General features: G+C 46.4%; 1 protein-coding gene across 2 annotated transcripts in view; it reads right to left on the bottom strand.

Moving 5' to 3' along the window:
- Window positions 1–19,361, bottom strand: part of LOC126561300 (myosin heavy chain, non-muscle) — a 35,085-nt gene extending 15,724 nt beyond the window's left edge. The window contains exons 1-3 of one of the 2 annotated variants that reach the window (XM_050217347.1): window positions 19,214–19,361; window positions 14,749–14,964; window positions 902–1,058 (exon numbers count right to left, since the gene is read on the bottom strand). In XM_050217347.1, coding sequence (XP_050073304.1) covers window positions 902–1,058; window positions 14,749–14,964; window positions 19,214–19,348 — 508 coding nt within the window. In that variant the 5' untranslated portion in view covers window positions 19,349–19,361. The remainder of the gene's footprint in view (window positions 1–901; window positions 1,059–14,748; window positions 14,965–19,213) is intronic. The other variant, XM_050217348.1, reaches the window with a different exon arrangement.
- Between the last annotated feature and the right edge of the window lie 597 nt (window positions 19,362–19,958).

Below are 19,958 nucleotides of genomic sequence, written 5' to 3'. Positions count from 1 at the left end.
TACTCAATATGGCAACAGCATCGGCGACCATTTTTCGGCGGTAAAAGTTTCGCAAAACTGCCGGATGTTTAAAAAATCCCTTTGCAATATCCATAAGGGAAGATAGTAAAATTTTAACATCAAACTTCACAAAATTAGCACCATGACACACATTCGATGGGTTCCTCCATGTCAAGGATAACGGACGGAGATAAAATTAGCCAACCAAATACAACAAAAAACCTGTCTCAGCTCAAAGCTTTCCCTTGGAATTCGGCCCGTCTTCTCATTTAGGCACATACATTCCGCCAAAAATGAGATTCGTACAGCTACATACTACTACTGTCGCGGCGATTGCAATTATCCGTCGAATGCTTGGGTGCAATGTGGTATCAACACGATCGTACGGTCTTCTTCGATGTGCGCACTGATGGTGAACGATGCGCGAATGGACACAATTTAATTACAGTGTCCTCTTTTAATAACCGACAGCTCCCCGTCCGTCGCTGAACCGTGTGATGGACGATAATCCATGATGAGGCAACACCAATCACTACGCCTGTGTGGGATGGTCTTACAAGCTTTAGGCAATTAATTTGCTCAACATTCTCCAACTACTCACTGGCTTTAGAAAACTGATATTCAATGCCAGATAAGATAAGGACTAGCCGGGGACTAGGTACTAGTTTCCATATGCCCTAGTAACAGAAATTTCTCCTATTTCGATAATCACACAATATTTTCTCCTATTCCAATTAGTCCTCACAACTAACACGAGTTAATGAGCGCGATAATTACTTCGTACAGCCCCTATGCTAACAATATCCTGACCCTAGTGATCAACAATTACCGCTAATCGGTGCCACGATCATGCTTCACAACTTCCCCACCAATTCGTCATACACATCATAAGGCCACGTACCTTGTAACATCGATCTATAGGCGGTGTCTGTGATCGCAAATACGTGTGGTGGCACTTCGTGCCGTTTGATGCCTTTGTATTTCTCCATGATCTTCTCGGTGTAGATAGGCAGCTTCTTGTACGGGTTCACCACTACGCAGAACAGGCCCGAGTAGGTCTAGGGGGAAACAAACGAGAAAGAAAATAGGAATTTATTAATATACATTCAGAATGATGATGGAAAAGAAAACGATGGCGCCACTGCTACAAGAAGGTGTCCCTTTCCCATTCATTTATCGAAATGTTACCTTTGTTGCTATAAATATCTAAGCTTTCTTAATAGTTTTTCCTTACCAAAACAAATAGATTTAAAAAACACAAACATTAGCCACAGATTGTCGTAAAACATTCCATACATCCATAAAGTCCAACATCATTTTTCGTCGCCCATGAATTAACGCCATTCAGCAGTGTGAACATTCCACATGCCAAAACAATGTGTTGTGAGATTCTTTTCGCGGGTGATCTACTCGTACCACCCACCCTAGCAGCCACAAAGTGTCTTTAGATTTATCGCCCAAGAAACCATCATTAATTGAGGACATTATTCAGAGATATGTTTCGAGTATCTCTTCTACCAGGTCGAAAGATTCACCTTGGACAGGAAATATAGAGATCGGTGGTTACAGCACACCGGCCGCCAGGATCGCACTTGTTCCAAATTTAGCAAATCTACACTTAAATATTAATATACTTCGAACACCACTGGAAGTGGTGTCTTGCCGTTCATCTTGCCACTACGGTGTGCCATACCCACCACCATCATTAGGTTGGTTTTGTTTATGATGGATAATTATAGCGCCGACGCCATGCACTTCATGCAGTTCCAATTTAACACAGCGTGGTGTGATGCTCTATGCGAATACCACAGACACGAAGCGACGCAAAACTTAGCTAGGAGTAATGGGAAACAACAAATAGGCGAAGTGTGCAAATAACTTTAATTAACCTTCCCCCATTGGTGCATCCCGTTCAAAGGCCGAGAGATTCCCCCAACTACCTAACACCATCGAATTTGAGTAATTTAACCATTAAGTTGGATATACGTCAGGTTTATTTTTGAACTGTAACAAAATAAGAATCACATTGGCACATCCGTATTCGGCTATAAATCTTTCAGTGAATCATAAACTCGATCGATTGATTGCTCCATTCCCATTGCCTTCATCACACTACACACGAAAAGCCATCCCGCCCTTAAGGAACTGTTTCTTATCGTCACGGCCAATCTTATCAGCGCCTGTTTGTCTAATTAGTGGCAATAGCTAACCGATTATTCGTTGATTGGAAACAGTCGACCGAATGATTGGCTCCATATTTGCCATCGGTGAAGAGTTGGGTCGCGCACTTGATCAAAGCCATATTTGACGCTCTTCTCGTCAACTTCACGTCAATCTAGCTTTCTAGCGCGTGCACTCACACACAAAACACCAACGAGAGACACGAAGGTTTCGACAAATAAAAGCCAAAATAAAACAACACACCAACCTAACGGCGTTGGGTTTACAATTATGCAAATTCAACCAGCTCATAAGTGAAAACTCGGTACAAAAGGTACAACATGACCCGGGGCTCGCTGTTCAGTGTGCCTGTCCCTTTGGCGGGCGGGTTTGTTTTGCAAACAAAGTCAGTATATAAACACCACTACCAGCATCATCATCATCAAAAAGCGATTGCTACCGCCCATTTGCAGCCTACTCAGTGTTTGCTCGATGTTGATACAGTACAGATGATGTTGGGTGCTGTTTAACCCTCCGAACGCGAAGAAACGTTGGAGAGCATCACACGTGCGATGCAGGTGTTGGATGTCGCTGAATAGTACGCTCCATTTAAAGCATGTTAGTATTGCGTGCGAAACCCCGTGTAGCCTTAACAAATAGAGAAAAGAGTCTACAAAATATTTTAATGATACACAATCACATTGTACGGAAGACATCTTCACCCCAACGAGAATCGAGAACGGTCCCAATGCTGGGTTCATTTCGCTTCCGTTTGCAGCACAGCAACGGGTGTCTCGAGATCTCTCGGTTCACCCATTACGTCTTATTAGTGCAGTTGAATTGATCAATAAAAAGCTACCCCTACCCCTAGCTAGGAAGGTATCAATCGCGTGGTCGCATTCTAGTTAGCGTCGCGGTGTGGTCTCAATGCGTGAGAGTCATAAAACAGAAGAAAGTCGTCGTACCACGCGCGATCCAGAAGACAGTGAGCGCTTGCTAGTATGCCTCTCCCTTGATACTGGTCCATACTTTCTTAGGGATCTACTTTAAGAAAGCACTCCCAAAACACACACATCCAAATCTTGAATGTTTGCTTTGGATGATAGTCTTTCCTTACCTCAATTGAAAGATGGCCAAAAGTCCACCTATAAATCCAGCATAAAACATAAAAATATTATCTCTTTCCCTCTCTCTCTCTCTCTCTGGACTTCTTCTGTATTTATGACCTTGGATAGAAATGTGTAATGTCCACATTGAATCTGTGGCCCTCCCGTTACTGTATTTGTTGGATATTTTTCAACGCTCCACACCCCAACGCAACCTCAATTGACAGCTCCTCGAAAGTAGAGTTCGAACCTGTTTCACACAGCCGAAAAAGTTCAACGCATTCCTAACGATCGCCTTCCTGGGCATGGGGATTCGGCCAGTCTTCCAACTACGGACGGACCTGAATTATAAGCACGATTCCAAAAATATGAAGCCCACGGGCAAAGCGAAGTTTTCGCATCTCTTATTGGCAGACCCCAACTCAAGAAGGCTTCCGCAAACACAGCGGCGCCGCGACCAGCAAAGCTTCCGCCTGCCGGTGTGTGGGTGTCGGTTGTTCAACTTTCTTGCCAAGCGTGGAGCCACCACCACCACACACATAAACCCTAGAGAGCGAGAGACTTCAGGGCACTTCAGGGAAGAAATAAACCGGCCAAGCAAGTTGACACCATTGATGAAGATCGGACCATGACCACCGTTTTGCCTCTGCTTTGGATGGTGTGGGGCTGGAACCTCACTCAAGAAAAACTTCTTAAACTTCTGCTCTCTCTCTCTCTCACACAAACACCATTTCATGGTTTTTTTCTCTCGCTAGTTTCAAGATAATGTGCGTGTGAGTCCCAAGACAAACCGCCATTATATCCCCCCAAAAAAGAAAAACATAAAAACACGCCGAAACTGAGAGATCGCCAATGAGAGAGCCACTGTGCCTCGTCGATGGGAAATTATTACGCAGCATATATTAGAAGAGTGTGGCTTCAAAAACACGGGCCTTGGATTCTCTTTCATTCGCGGGGTTCGGGAGTTCCGTCTTGGCACTGGAATTCGTTACTGCCCCACTGCCAAGGGTACAAGGCACGTATTCAAGGTCACTGTTTGTCCGGTCCGCAACTACGGGAGCGAAGCGTTGCGTTTGACGATCGCTTGGAATATGGGCCCCGTTAGTGAGTGATGATTCCCTCGATCGTTAGACGATACGTCATGGCAGTTCCTGTCTAGGCAATAGCAAGTCTGATATGGGGGGTTGGGAGTGCGCTGTGCAGAGAGACCCAATATGGTTTCCTATGCCTTAATAGTCGGATCGGTTGAAGACGAACAGGATGTAAGTTCAAGTTCGTGATAAACATCCACCAAAGTGTCATATACTACAGTAATAAAGTTAAATGATAGAGGAAGAGAGAGAGAGAGAGAGAGAGAGAGAGAGAGAGAGAGAGAAAACTCTGAGCTTGATTGATGATCGAGTTTGCAAATATGGCCCTCAAGGAATGTTGCTTTCCTTGCATGGAATGCTAATTGTTGATCGTAACTACTCATCATCACGGGCGCTAACTAACTCGGGAAGGAGAACGATAGGAATGAGACGCCAAAGTGGCAGGAATATGGACACATTACTACATTGGAAAAAGTCAGAATTCAGAATACCGTGGAATAGGAGGGCATCGCAACGAAACATTCGAAAGCGTGGATGATTCATCCGTAGCGTGGCAGTCACGAGCACATGTCATCACTCCGGTAAAAAAGATCCGACTGAGGGAGAGAGAGAGAGAGGGAGAAGAACATGGGTGGACAAACGCTTACCAACGAACCACAGTGTATCATCGCGCCTGATTTTAACACAGTTTCATCTTCGCCACAAATGAATCCGATTAAAAACAAAGTGCTGCAAAACTGTCGGAGACAGATCGGAGCATCGGTCTGTGTGCGTGGCACGTGTGGTAATGTGCACAATGCGAATAATTATAAAACTCGCGCCCCATCCACGTCATGGTCAATTGCAAACCGCGCACACACAACACGCAGTACATCATTTGTGCCCTCTGTACCCGCCGCGAGAACCAGTCCCGGTCAAACGGGATGTCGGTGCCTCAAACAAAGGAACAACGCAACACAGAGACTCTTTTTTCCAAGATGGGTGGAATGGTATGGTGTATCGTGCCCGATCGGTGTTTTTGTACGCCGTCGCCGTGATGGACTCCTCCCGAGCAAACCGGATGGGCCTGATGTAATCCGACGTCATGGCCGAAGGCAAGCGGCAGACAAGCGGACCATTGCAGTAGATATTGTTTTAACAATCGTATTACTACTCGGTGGTGACGCGCGTTTGTCACCAAAACAGCGAACGAAATGTTTAACCTCTTGAAGATATTGCTTCATTTGCCAGTGAGAGGCGCTTGAGTTGAGCTTTGTTTGTTCCACCATGATCGCGACAGAAGTTAATGATGAGGATACACAAAGCGTTGGGCACCAAATATCGTGGGATCAGATCCAATCTGGGACGAACGTCCACCATAATAGTGAAATGAATATCCGACTATTACCTAGCACTCAATACTGTGATCCTACTGGAACAGGTCATCGACTTGTGTACGCTCTCCCCCATCGGAAATGGGTGATTGAAATTCAATGAATCATAGACACACAATTCCACGCATCAAATTAGACAACCGCTGCTAACAACGTGGAGCGACAGTGTTACAAATAAAGATATTACACCTCGACAACCACGTCATGCGTCACTGTACGCACATGAAGAAGCACGCAAGAGTGAAGTAACGCCATAGAGGACAACATATCGCGATGTCTCGATCTCACCTTAGTGTTTGATCTTATCAATCTACATCGATCACGATTTCGCACAGTACTTCACTCCTTTTATGCGTCGATCCGTCTCTTGAACAAACAGACAAAAACGCAATACATATAAACCCTCCTCCCCTACAGAGTGCAATTTGCCGAACGGAACTAAAGAAACATATGCATTTGACCTCCTTTTTCTCCGCCGAAGGCGACAAGGTGCAACGCTTCGCCCAGGACTGGACGTACGAAGGAGACGGACCTCCGTCCATTAGTTCCACGCGCGTGAAATCAAGCATACGGCGCCAAACAGAATGACGCAAGCGAACTTAATGGTTTCTCTCCCTTTTGCACTGTTGTGTTGCAGCAGTCCTGCCTCGCTTCCTTCCTTGGCGAAGAGGTTCCCGCCATAGTCCTTTTACGCTGCACTTAGGGTGATATGTTCGACACAGCTAAGGTCAACTCGCAACCTCCTCTAAAAAAAACACTCATGCTCTTTCTCTAACGCAAGTCATGACAATTGGTGGTTAGCACCGGGCGTTTGCAAACAATTCGCCATTTATACATTCTTTGCATGGGCTTCATCAGGAGACGATGGTTGTGATGGTTGCTTGCAAATCCGCTTACGCTATTACACTATGCAGTTTTGACTAGCTTCTCTCAATTGCAGTTTACAATGATCGGCTTATGACATTCGAGGGAGATCCTGCTTCATTCTCATTCACATTCAAATCCTTAGTCTTTAATCGCTTCAAGTCTCTTAAGGGACTTAAAGCTACAAGCAGTTTATTTTTTATTCGAATTGCCAAGTCCCAACAGTCGAAGGCAATCGAGGCCCAAAGCTCGAGCAAAGCGCGAAACAGTAATACAGGTGTGTCAGAGGCAGATAGCAGCATTTAAAGCCGAGAAGATGACTAACCGAAGTATGACGTCGCCCGTTATCGGTAGCTGAATGGACCCCGGCAGTATGCGAGAAACCACAAAGTTTCCTTTGTGTGGGGAATGCTTTCACAACGCGTTTGCGTCGGAAGTGGGTTAATGAATCATGACTCTGCAACACCATCATTCGCAGAATTTGGACACAGCAAAACAGATAAGGAAATACCTTTGACGATGAGGGAAAAATCACTCGCCAAGTTGTCTCGAAAGGTGTGCGCAACCTAAGCGCTAAAGAAGCAATCTAGCTGAAACAGATGTTACGCTTTATCATTAAATACCGAAACTGTGTTTGTTTGTCCGATCGACTTTCCAAACACAGCCCCGTAAAAAAAACAATCCTTTGGTGCGTTTAAAGGTAAAACACATTTCAACCTTGTTGGTAACACAGCGTTCCACAAACGTTACTGGCGCCGAGTTTTACAGCCATACAAACTCATAATTCGCCGAATGATCCGCTCTCTTTCCACCGAGACAGGGAGAAACGATGGCAATCGGTTATCCACTCGAATAAAGTCCATTTGAAGCGAGCCGACCTTGTGGTGAGGACTTGCCATTTTTGGAAGTAACACGACGCAAACCGCGGTGCACCGTACCAGATATTGATAAACTTGACGTCTCGACTGGATCTCTCGCCGGCCTGACCTACTGACGATGTCACTCGAGGGGAAGGCATCGAGGTGTCCCAATGCGTTACTACTGTGTGCCTGACCTTCTCGATCGCGCGCACCCTCTTCTGCTCAATGCAGCAATCCCTCGCATAGATTGAATGGCGCACACTTCTCCATGAGCAAAACGATACGGACGGACAAGGCGCCAGCAGCCAACCAGCCAGATGGTTCAAGCGCGGCAAGGGAGAAGCTATCGATGGCGGTTAAATGATGCCCGGGGCGCCAGAACGATGCACAAGGTGATAATTGGACATTCAGCCATAACGCCAAGCATCCACAACAAACAAGCAAATCGGATCATCGCTCTCTGATGCGAATACAAAAAGCGAGACGCTTTTTGCCAACTGTCACACAAAGCGTAACCGTACAGATGATGATGGCAACACGGGCTCTCTCTCTCTCTCTCTCTCTCTCTCTCTCTCTTTGAGGGGGTTTGAACGTCTCGACGAAATATTATTACCATGTTTGGACAAAGGCAAATTATGGTTTAAAACGAAAACGGGCAGTTGACGTTGGTTGGCAGACTCTGTTGGTTGGGCGCAACGCGATCAACGCGGGTTTCTTGCAGTAGGTACATCATTATTGCAACCGATGCCTCATAAGGCGATACCGAACGGCCCCTGCGATATAGCTGTCAAGTGGTGGCGCGCAATAAGAGAATAGTTGGCACATAGTTGCAGGCTAACGATACGCTTCTGGAGGCACCTTTGAAGGACTCTGTTTAATGAGGTGTCTCGCAGACTTGAAGAATTCGACCTTCTTTCGTTTTGAAATTCTAGGTCTCTAATTAAGAGGGAAATATCGCGCACCATTACAAAAACGCTAAGCGCTGTCATCCCAAAGTCCTAGAAACTGTAACAGAACTTCTGAAGTTCATAGAAAAGCGCATCGACGTCTGCATTCCAGCTCACTGACTACGGAAGGAGTGATCACGTTTCATACGTTCGCTCGTCATGCATACATTAACCGAGTGAAATGAAGGGATATGGGAGGAGTTCGCCACTACGAATCGACCCGCGTGTCCTTCACAGGTTTTGATTCTCATATTTCATACGTTAATACTTCAACCTGTAACCAAAACCGAACCACTCACATTCATTCAATCACGGACGGAGCGATAAGCAAAGGTTTGCACAGAACAGAAGCATCAAGTAGCCCGGTCGTGAGATAAAAGCATAAAATGTCGTACCGTTTCGCTTGCAAAAGCGGCTTACACGGGACACGAAGGTCCTCCCTTTTTTAGTATCGCACCGCACCGCTGTGAGCGAATGTTGGGCTTTTTGGATGAGTCATTTACGATGGTTTAATTCAGAGCACCGCCGATTATAGAATGTCCATCGGTGAACGGGTTCCGAATTTGGCAAACGAATCAGCTTTGCCGCAGCTCCAAACATAGCATGCAAATGTTTTTGTTACGCTTTTCCACCCCGGGACTCTCCTACTCACCCCAGGACTCTCCTACCCCTCCCCCCACCCCCAACCCCCTGGTATTGTTTTTGTGTGTGTCTTTTTTCTTCTTTTCTTCTTCTTTTTTCTAAGAGTAACAGGCGATCCCCACAAACGTTCGGCATTTCGCACCGATCACTATCCACTGGCCCTACCGCAAAGATTGAGTTTCAGGTTAAAGCTTAAGGTGAGCATGTTTTACTCCACACATCTCGCACCAGATGATCGATTGCGAAGCTCCATAAAGGGGGAGCAGCAGCAGTACGAATGCGAACCTCGTTATACACCACTTTTCAACGCTTGTCGACCGTTACAATAGAGTGGCCAGATAGTTGGCAGAGTCAAGCGTGGAAAGAAACCTAATCAATCGAGACAGATGAGCGCACCGGCACGCACGCACCCAACACACAGGTCACACTCGGTAAGCATGTAATTAACCTGTTGCAACGAGCCACTCCTTATCCGTTTCGACCTCGGAGGCATGAAGATTCGAGGCATCGTAGGAAAGGCTTCATCATGCATCGCACTGTGCCATTGCGGTGGCATTTTGCGCTGCACACAAGGAATTTCTCCCTCTATCGACTGCACGAAGCAAACAGGCCTCAATTCTAGTAGCTACCTTCGTTCAACTTGCATTTCTTCTCAATTGCTGTCTTTTTTGCTATCCAAAAAGACGTCACCAACGTCAGCACTAACTGCAGAAGTAGTGGCTAATCGTGTGAATAAAAGCGCAACATCTGTAACGGATTAGGACCGACTACCCTTTTGCAGCTTGTTGTCCTAAGGAATTTTGACGTTGTTGGCGTGTACTACACCATTCCATCAAAAACACACGTCGCTCATTTGGTTAATTATTACGGTCGACAACATTTTACCTCGACCTACACACGCACCATTGAAGGCACACAGCCGCTTTCCATTGACTTTAGTGTTGTGTGTGATATGTAAATGCCGCAAATGACTACTTCCACCTTCGGTGCAAAAATAGAAAAGCCAACACAAGAAACAGCATAAAGCGTACGCTAATGGGCACTATTATCATTCCAGAACTTATTTAACTCCAGTTTGTGTCCTCAGCTAAAAAAAAAGCTCCTCACCCAAAACCTTATCACTCGGAGCAGCAAAAAAGGGTTCCCCAGTGAAATGCAACTTCTTCAACCAGGGCAATTTACATACACCTAGTGTGTGTTTCCTACAACAAAAAAACTTTCACTACTTAGCGCTGTTTGGCTGGAAATGTGCTGAGAATGGCACCGTCCCAAAACGATGGAACCGCTGGCGGCGTTATTGTTTCGAACCTCGCCAAGAATGAGGCTCAAAGTTTGTCAACAAACTAGTCACCGCAGTTTCTGTGTATGTGTGTGTGTATATATATCACATTTCCGTCCCGCACTGAAGCCTTGAAAAGCTTGTCCCTCTTGTTTCTGCTGACGTTGATTTGTAGCCCTTGCAGGTTCAAAAAAATAAATAAATAAAAACATCGGCATGTGTACCAACGGCAAGCAGCAATAGCCGGGAAGGTTTGCGTTAAAAGAGAGGACACAACAGCAAACCGAAACATCGTTTAAGCTTTCTGCACACGTACACCAACCGTCGTGGGCAAACGATGCGAAAATGTGGGTAAAAACTCGATCGCAATGCGGAGGAAAGCTCCACGACAGCCAACAGCCACGGAGAAGAACACATCAAAAACGGTATGATCTGTATCTCGGGGTACGATCACACGGACACGTCGAGGAATTTCGGACGGAATTGGACAATAGTTGAAGAGTTGGACGCTAATGGACGATGATAGGAGGCGGCGGCACCGTAACGATCGTAAAGCTTAGAGACCAGAATACTGATCAACGGGGAAGTTGACTGCTTTGTTTCGTGTGTTTTTATTTTAAGTTGACGTTACGAATGACGGATGACGGATAATGCGAACCCCTTCAAATCACGAACTTTGTCTTAGCATTAGAGCAAGAACATACAGTTTTGTATACATAATATCACCTCTGCAACTTTGTAAGTAATTAAAAGCGTGATCGTGTGACATTATGATGTGTGTATGAAGTGTCTCACTTGGCTCTATGATATGAGATACTTAAACTCATCCAAACATAGAGCACCAAGCATCAAAGTTCTAGCAATTCTCGTGGTACCCGCACTTTTCAGTACTTCATCCACGCATTCGCTCCTGGTAGTTGATGACATACCCAAGCACCAAGCAGGAACCAAATGACTACCGTTTGTCAACTCAGAAACATAACGTGCAGCACCACCCAGACTGATTGTGCATAACGAAGCATGCTGACCCTCTTTTTCAATTTGCTGCTGTAGATAACACAGGCAAGCACAGACCGGGAGTCTTGGGCGTGCTGGATGTTTGAACTATACAGACAACAACAACAACAAAAAAACGAACTGAAACTGAACCGCTTTACATTGGGACTTTAATCGCTTTCTGTCCGCCCGTGACGCTTCTGGCAATGTCATTCACTCCGACGAAAGGCGATATGAGTAACGACGTCGGCATGAGAGAGACCCTTGGAATGTGTGGCAGCGTTCTTAAATGCACAAAACATAAAGGGAAAACGACGAATAGGTGCAATCAGTAGACTACTCAGGGGGGGCCATATTGGAGAGACCCAACTGGAGAGCATGGGGGGTGTGCAGTGAAGCGGACTTATCGCTCTGGTTAGTCGCCGAGCTACTCGCTGTTGCCAATCGTTTATGACCTCACGTTCTCTTTGTTGCCTGCAACTTACTGCAACCGAAACGGAACTGCCACCGTGCCCCACCGTGGAAGGCTACACGATTCTAGGGAGTGGCTCACGCTTTTGCTCTGTCAAGAGCCAATCATATTTAATGTCGAGCATCATCTTGACAGCGTGTGCGGCCGGCCTTTTGGGGGAATGGAGAAGCCGATCAAATGGCCCATTCGAACGGACCAAAGTATTCAAAATACAGTAGCTACCAACGGCGTCACTGGCCGCTTCTAGCCCAACCGGGGGTTGCCAGCGAGATCTTAAGGGGAAATTCTTTCCTTCAAGACACTACGCCTTTATCTGCTGGAGGTGTGCACGCACAAACGAAGAACCCAGCGATTAAATAATTAATGTGACAACAAGCGAATAAATTACGGAACCATTATTCAAATTGCCCTCGACGGTTTGTCACGACAGGTTGACGAGTCGCGCGGTTGGTAAGGAGACAGTGCAGCACCACTTTTCACCGACTGTGACTACTGTGCTGGCGTTTTTCTAGGGATCGACATCGAGATCGAGACACTGGAGACACAAGCAAAGCAGAAGGTGCCAGGGTGTTGCTTTCGAACGCCACAAGTCGGTTTCTTCTATGCAAAATCTCACACAAACTCACGGTTGCGTTGGAGGGAACGCGCGAGCGCCCGCGCGTAGGACAGACTGTGGCGGTTCCTTTCTTGTCAAATTGTGGAATAACAAAGGTGGTGAATGCGGAAATTGCCGCCCGAGTTGCCCGAGTTTTCTCGAGAAGGTAAGGTAAGACAAAACGGTGTAGGAGCTTTGGGGAAGATGTAGATCTCCCACATTGCGCCGGTTGGATCCACATTGAATTGCATCGCGCGCAAATTGATTTACTTTCCTTTAACAAGCGTGGGGGAAGTGTGTGCGTTGTACTGCACAGGAAAAGACATTGTTGTTGCGTCGCTTGGTAGATCAGCAGTGGCAGATAATACACACGCGTGGATCGGAGTCTTTGAACATCCGACCCGTTCGCCATTCCGCATTTCACCTTAAGTGAGGAGTTAAACGACTAAATGCGAAGGGGGCTTACGAGGATCCACTGATCGTGGCTCGATCGGGGCCAAAAACATACACGCACATCTTCACGAACTAGAAAACTGATCATGATGCCGATGATGATGATGATGATGATGTGGGGCCCCTACTACCAACGCCTCCTCTCTCGGGGGCGCACCAACACGGTCGTCATCGCTCAGCTGCATTGACAAACCGCCATTGAACCGAAACGGAAAAATGGGTTTTAGATTAAACTGTTTATGTGTGTTGCAGTTGAAAACCTCGACCCCATCTGCCTTCTGTGGTCCACCAATAATGCTCTTGAATCCCTCCGTTGGGCGTGCGTCTAAACGTTGGCTCACCAGCTTCCTGTTGTGCCGCCTCCGCACTGCCATCAGATTCAAGCAACACACAACACACGAGAGCACGAGAGAAGAAGGAAATTGATCCACAACCACCACCTTCCCCCAGCCCTGCCAGCGCTCGCGGCAAACCGTATCATCAAACGATCTATGATGGCGGCGCGCGGCATATGGTGCGGCTGTGTGTAACAATAACTTCAGTGCAAACCCTCGGATGGAGGAAGACCGGTTTCTCGGCACATGCGGCAAGGCGAGCGGCGAAGGGATGAGCGGACAACGGCAGCTTGTGGTTCGCGGTCCACAGTCACGGGGGCTGACAGTGTATTTCTTCTTCGCTTGTTTTCCGATTCCCATAAATTCATAAATCTCAGTACGCGCATATCTCGTCCGTGCGTTACGAAACGTCGCCTTTTTAACGATCTTCCATCCCATTCTCGCTGTAAACGATCGCCTTTCCTTGCTGGTGTACTACCATCAATCCACTTGCCCGTTAGTGTATTTTCTCGTATTTGTGAATTACGCACGACCTCTTCTCAGATGGGACTTCTTCGCTAATACTTCCATGCAACACAATAAGTGACCTATCCCTAATCCTCTTCTGCTCCCCCCACACAACAAATGGTCCTCCAAAGGTGCCTTAAACGTAAGGCATTACGTCCTTTTTTTTACTATGCTGTAATAATATGCATCCGTAACCCACAGCCCAGAAGGGTTGATCGGTTCGAAAGGCAGTCAACCTTCACCAACTCGATCGATCGTTTCATCGAAGAGAGTCCTCGCAGTTGCAATTAGCATTGCGTGTTGTGTACGCCGTGAAACTCCTGAACCAAAGCGTATAAACGTCCCACCGGCTACTCGCAACACCCTACAGTGTAAGAGTATCGGTTTGCGATCGTTATTCCTTCGGGTCTTCGGGGGTCTTTCTGATTTATACGACACGCGTCTTAATTGATTGATACACATTGCCACCGTACAACACAATTGTTCGTCGATTGCCGTTACCGTCTCTTGATTACATAAAATCAACCCAACAATCTCTCTCCATTGCCCCACCGGGGCTGAAGTAGCGTGTGTCTGTAATTTTCTTTTCTTACTAGGTCGAGTCCTTGCCACAAGTGGAAGAGGATTTAAAAGAGAAAACTCACCTCAATCACAGTTATCATTTTCTTGACGTTTTTTTTTTTACCTTCCAGATAGGTTTGTTTGGTAAACTGATAAAGAGTTTCAGCAGGATCGCCGGAATTTGGGCAATTTGTGAGAAATTTAAGCTCAAAAAGCTCAACCTCAATCGCCAGTTCGTGTTCGTGACCTTTTCCCCCTGCAATCACACACCACTCGGCCCAATGATCATTGTACACCTTTGAGGAAAAAACCTCCCCCTTAAAGGTTATACCACATTATGAAAGGCTACAACAGCAAACCGATCACCCAACCGATTCAGTGACGAAAAAGGCAAGTTGGTGAGCAGCACGCACCAAATAAGGAACATTCATACATAACAGTGGTCTGCGCCGCTGCCATCATTCTTTGGATTGACTACCCCGTGGGGTAGGGGGGATGTCTACTTACATATATCAAACCAGAGTAGTATCGGTCCTTGATGTTATGCAGCACCGAGGCTTCGTTGAGACACGTCAGCTCGGCCATATCTTCGACTTTGTCGAATTTGGGCGGGTTCATTTTCTGGATGTCATCCTTAAGTACCAGCACGCGCTTGCCGGTTTCGGCCAGCTCGACCTCCACCTCATCGCCCCGCTCGCCTTTGATGCTGGCAGCGACGAAGCCCTGGAATGGAAGCAATAACAAAAAAAAAAGAAAAGAAACGTAAGAAGTTTGTCAGGAACACTGGGGAGAAGAACTCGTCGAGTCAGGGAAACAGGTTACAACGAACTACTGACCTACATCTTCAATATTCCATCCCCAACGAACGGGACACCGCCATCAGAGAGCGAAAGGACAACACATAAGTATATTAACGCACTACAGGCAAGGCGAAGCGAAGGAGCAAAAAGGATCGTTAATATATGTCCTTTGCCACCGATCATTTGTAACAGGTTCCAGCATTCCCCCGTTCTGTGTACAGACGCCCTCCAAGAACCTTCCCCGATGCGAAACACCTTCACAGCCGTCACAGCGTGTATGGGACAAGGTCTTTTCTGGGGGGTGACCACTGGAGTTGACCGTATATGGTAGTGTTTAGTCGACGGCTTGCTGTTCACCGCACACGGACCTTGCCCCCTTCCTCTGTCCCTTCCTTCCTCCACATCTTTGTTTCATCTCACAGCATCCGCGACGATTCTTATGGCAAGGAGATATGCCATCATTGGTGCGCGGCAACTTGGTGCCCTGTGACGACCGCTTGAGCTGTGCGCGCTGTAATTTTACGCTGCCTTGCTGACGTTTTCTGAGTTGTTTTTTCTCCACATTTTACAGCTGCGTAACATTATCGAGTTTATTGGCGCCGCTTGAGCTTCTCCCGCGGAGAGCTTACGCCAGATAGCGTCCATGATTGGCAAGGACGTGTATAGGCCCGTAGTAGGTAACGACCTTCAGGCGGAGTCAACCATTATATGAAAAGAGTACTGTTTTGAATGCGTAAAAGCCAAAAAAAATTCCTCTTGCGTAATAAATTCCTTTCTCCAAAACGGTATTTTACGGGTGTTATCTGTTATGTTGAGAAGCTGTGTAGACGCTACCCAACTATTGAACCTACCAAATCGCTGCTAATCATATAGTGTGCGCTCCGGAATAAAGCGAAACATTCATCGCACCGTTTTCATGGTGTACATTGCAAACATCCTCTGCGGTGATGATCTTCAGGCAAGCTATTTCTGCCCTCCATGACTCATACGCCGTGGATCATCATCTCATTAGCTCGTGTACGTGTACAAACCCTCTTGGCAAACACGCCCTGCTTCTCTGTGCTCTATGCTCATCGAAAATCAAACATCCACAGCGAATGGTGGAACCGAGCTACTCAAGAAAGGGAAAGGTTAAGGCAGGATCATCTAAACGAGCTAACCTCAACTTTCGATGGCGGATGATGAAGATGCTGATTTAGTCACCATGTACTCTTCCCGCCAAATCTTGTCAGATCCCTGGGCCAAAATCTGGCCTCCGCGGACAAGCGCACAAGTAGAACCACTCCAAGCGGCGTTCAAATGTACAAATGGGCTGTGCGTGCGTACGAGGGCGTTATCTTTACTCATCGTTGTGTACTTTTTTTTGCCATATGTTTACTTTACTTTGGCTATTTACATTTACAGATTTCCTTCCACCGCCGGTGCCGGTTTCTCTCGTGCAAAGCCAATATACTTCGAATTGAAACAGAGCAAGACTCAGAGCGATCATCCCGAAAAAGGCACACACGCATAAAGCGTTCTGTAGCGAAAATAGGACAGGCTATACCCTTCCCACTGTAAAGTGTCCGGAGTAGCACCATCCAGAGCGTTGTTGAATTCTGGTTCTTGTCGTGTATAAAGCGCGGGGGGCGAATATCTCCACGGCTCCAAAGAAAGAAAAAAACGGATCGTTCCCTTGAATGCCTGTTGCTTAGATCAAGCTTAGATGATCAAGCATGGAATTAATGCTTCATCACTTTCTTCGGGGGAGGTGGGTTACTACTGAGATACACGCACACCTACCCGCCCACGATTAACCGCCGAGGGGGAAAAAGTATGACCAATACAACAACCGATGACGTCATCGTCCGCTATTCTTTTAGTACTTGATTCGAATTTTCCGAGCCGTCGAAAGGAAAACCCCGTTCTGGTTGAGATTGGCCAAGCAAAAGGGGGAAAAAATAAATCCACAAATAGTAATTTAAACAAGTGGATCCAAGTATTGAAATGATAAACACAAGATGTGTGTCTGTGGGAGCTGTGGTAAGCATTTTCCTTAGAAAAGTCTCGTAGTCTCGCGTTCTCGGTTGGGATCCTCCCGAGCGGAAGGAATCGAATTGCAAAACGCCGGCACATCCAAACGCAAACATTCGAGAGCAGCAGCAGTGTTCTCGTCGCGTCTCCGAACCGTGGAGGTCAATGTCTTTGACGCTCTTCTCCCGGTGACTCCGCGATGCATTAGGAGTGCAGCATGGAGCATGGTGTGTATGTTTTCGTTTGCGGCATTGAACCGGGCGCTTGGTTTGTTGGACGTATTTTCTCGGAGCTCTCTTCGGTCGTGTTCCCCCCCCCCTCCTCCCCCTATTTTACGACCGGAATAGTGTTGTGCAAAACCAAAATTCGAGTCTGCACATGTGCGCAACCAACGACGACCACCCAATAATGCCGAGTGCGAGTGAACGACACCACCGTCTCACGCGGATGAAATATCGCAGCATGCAATGACGTGAGATTGCATTCAGTGAAGTTCGATAGTGAGATACGGCCAGAGAAAGAGAGCACGATGAATGAAGCCATGGACTGCTCCTCCACGACCATCCAAAAGGTAAGATTGCAGTGAAGTTTGCAAAATTGCTCTTCGACCACACACACAAATACACTGTGAGACAGCATAAAAACTGCATGCCAGACAAACTGTGGTCGGAGCAAGCAGCAGCAGCAGCAACAAAAAATGTTATAAAATATTCACCCACCCATACGAACGCGCCAACAAACCGTGGGGAGGGGGAGGGGGAGGGTGGGTGAGTATAATAAAATGCCGGCTGCCAGCCGGCAAAACGTACGGTCGTCTCGTTACGGATACGGTCGTCTACCGGCCGTCGCGTGAGCAAATGCGCGATGTTACCTTCGAAAACCACCCTCACGACGTGCTCACGAAGGCTTAAGGGAGAGGCTTCGCTGCAATGTAGGAGAAAGAGGAGCGTAAATCCATCAAACATTTATATCTAATTTACCGCTTTTCAAGATACACACCAAACCAAACCCCTTACTAAACTAAAGAGGTGTGTGCACCGTCGTGCTCATCATTTGAACGATAATTTGCTCCTCGTATCGTACTGCACTACCTCTTCCAGAACGGACTTTAGCCATATTTGTCGATCAAAAATCAATCAAAAAGACCTGAGCACCCTTCCGGTGCGTTATGTTTTGTTTATTTTTTTTGCCGTTGTTGCACAAATAACTAACAAACACCGGACACACGGGACACGCCTGAGTAGAGGTTTTATCATTCTTATCTTATCTTTATATGGCAGCAACGCGGGCAACGCGGCAATATTGTGTTCACCGACCGACCGACCTAGCAAATCGGAAAAGATAACAACAAAAAAATGCTAAAAGTAAACACAAAAATACAAAATTGTGTGCGGAGGTTTGGTTGTGATAAGTTACAGTTACAAGTCGCGCACATTTTTTTAACGCGATCGCGCGATTGGAATTACGAGAGCATTAAATGCTTCCCTATCCGAAAAAGGGGACAGAGCACAGGAAATGATATCAATTTTAACAAACATTGTCTGAGAGTTGCGGACTGCCAACAAGCCAACAAAAGCACAGCACGGGCTCGTCTCAAAAGTTGGCTGCCTGGTGTGTGGTTATGAGTCACGCCGTAACGTAAAATACTTGACCCGTTCGTTTGCCGGAGATCTCGAAGTGTGTGTGTCTGTGTGTGATGTATCGATCGCTTTCTCAAGCACTTCTCCTGATTTTTGTTTGGACACAACACTGACGCCCGATCCGGTTCGGTATGGTGGACGATTGAAGTTAAGTAAGACACAGTTGGAGTGACTAATTTGTCTCGCTTGTACGAAGCAATATTTCGTGTTCCATCGGAAACTCTAAACAATTATAGATCGTATTTTATGAATCCCAACCTAGTTAAGACTGACTATCCAACTACTCGTTATCAACAATTCTAGTAAGGCATTAGATGACCCTGCGCCTGCGTAACCTAATGAGTCGTTACATCAAGAAGAATTAGAAGACCTACTTCCCAAGACATAGACATATTCATACCCAACCAGATGATCCTCTGACTGGAACTAGTCATTTCAAGACATTGTCGCCAAGGGACAATCTTTCTCGAAAGATCTACACATATACATCCCCCATTTTGGGTTGCACTGGGAACTTACCTGTGATTCATGCGGTACCCAAACTAACCGCTTTTGTGTCCACTCCGCTTGCGTAGCGGGATCGTTGAACGAATTCCGCTCGACGGACAGATATTTCAGCTCCGGATCGTTGCGGTCTCGCAGATCTTCCGCCATCGTTGTTGTTGTTGTTGTTTCACTTGATCCTTTTCGTCCGACCAAAGGATAGGGGATTTATGGGCTTGCACTGTTTTCACTGTTGCACAGAAACACACACACACGCTATACACACACACACTATCGCGCGCACGTTGGAGGTGTAAGTTGTTGGTTTATGCTATGATTATGAGGTTTTTTTCTTCAATGGAGGTTTTATCAATTACACGATCCTTTCTCGATGGAAGCAGCGGTTATTGATTTTACTTTTTAGGTTACGTTTTCACAACTCACTCATTCACAAAATTGCATACTGCTTTTTTCACAAATTAACACATACACACACGTGCGTTGAACTGACGGCGTTGCTGCTTTCAGCTCTTTTTTATGATTAAAATTTGCTTATATTTTCCCTTCGCCACACACACAAGGATCTCACTGTAATTTCAAATAGAGAAAAGAAAAACGATCAAAATACATCCAAGTAACCGACATCCATTGCTGATGCAGTTGATGTGAGCTAGATTGATTGGTTCGTTTCTGTTGGTCGTCACTACCCTCTTTGCAACTCCCAGAGCTCGTCAAAAAAGGTATAAACTTGGGCATAAAAAGAAAAGCACATTCCGTAACT

This window comes from Anopheles maculipalpis, chromosome 3RL (assembly GCF_943734695.1).
Source record: "Anopheles maculipalpis chromosome 3RL, idAnoMacuDA_375_x, whole genome shotgun sequence".
Classification (NCBI taxonomy): Eukaryota; Metazoa; Arthropoda; class Insecta; order Diptera; family Culicidae; genus Anopheles; species Anopheles maculipalpis.
The sequence above is the reverse complement of the archived record's forward strand: the minus strand, read 5'-3'. Positions and strand labels throughout refer to the sequence as shown.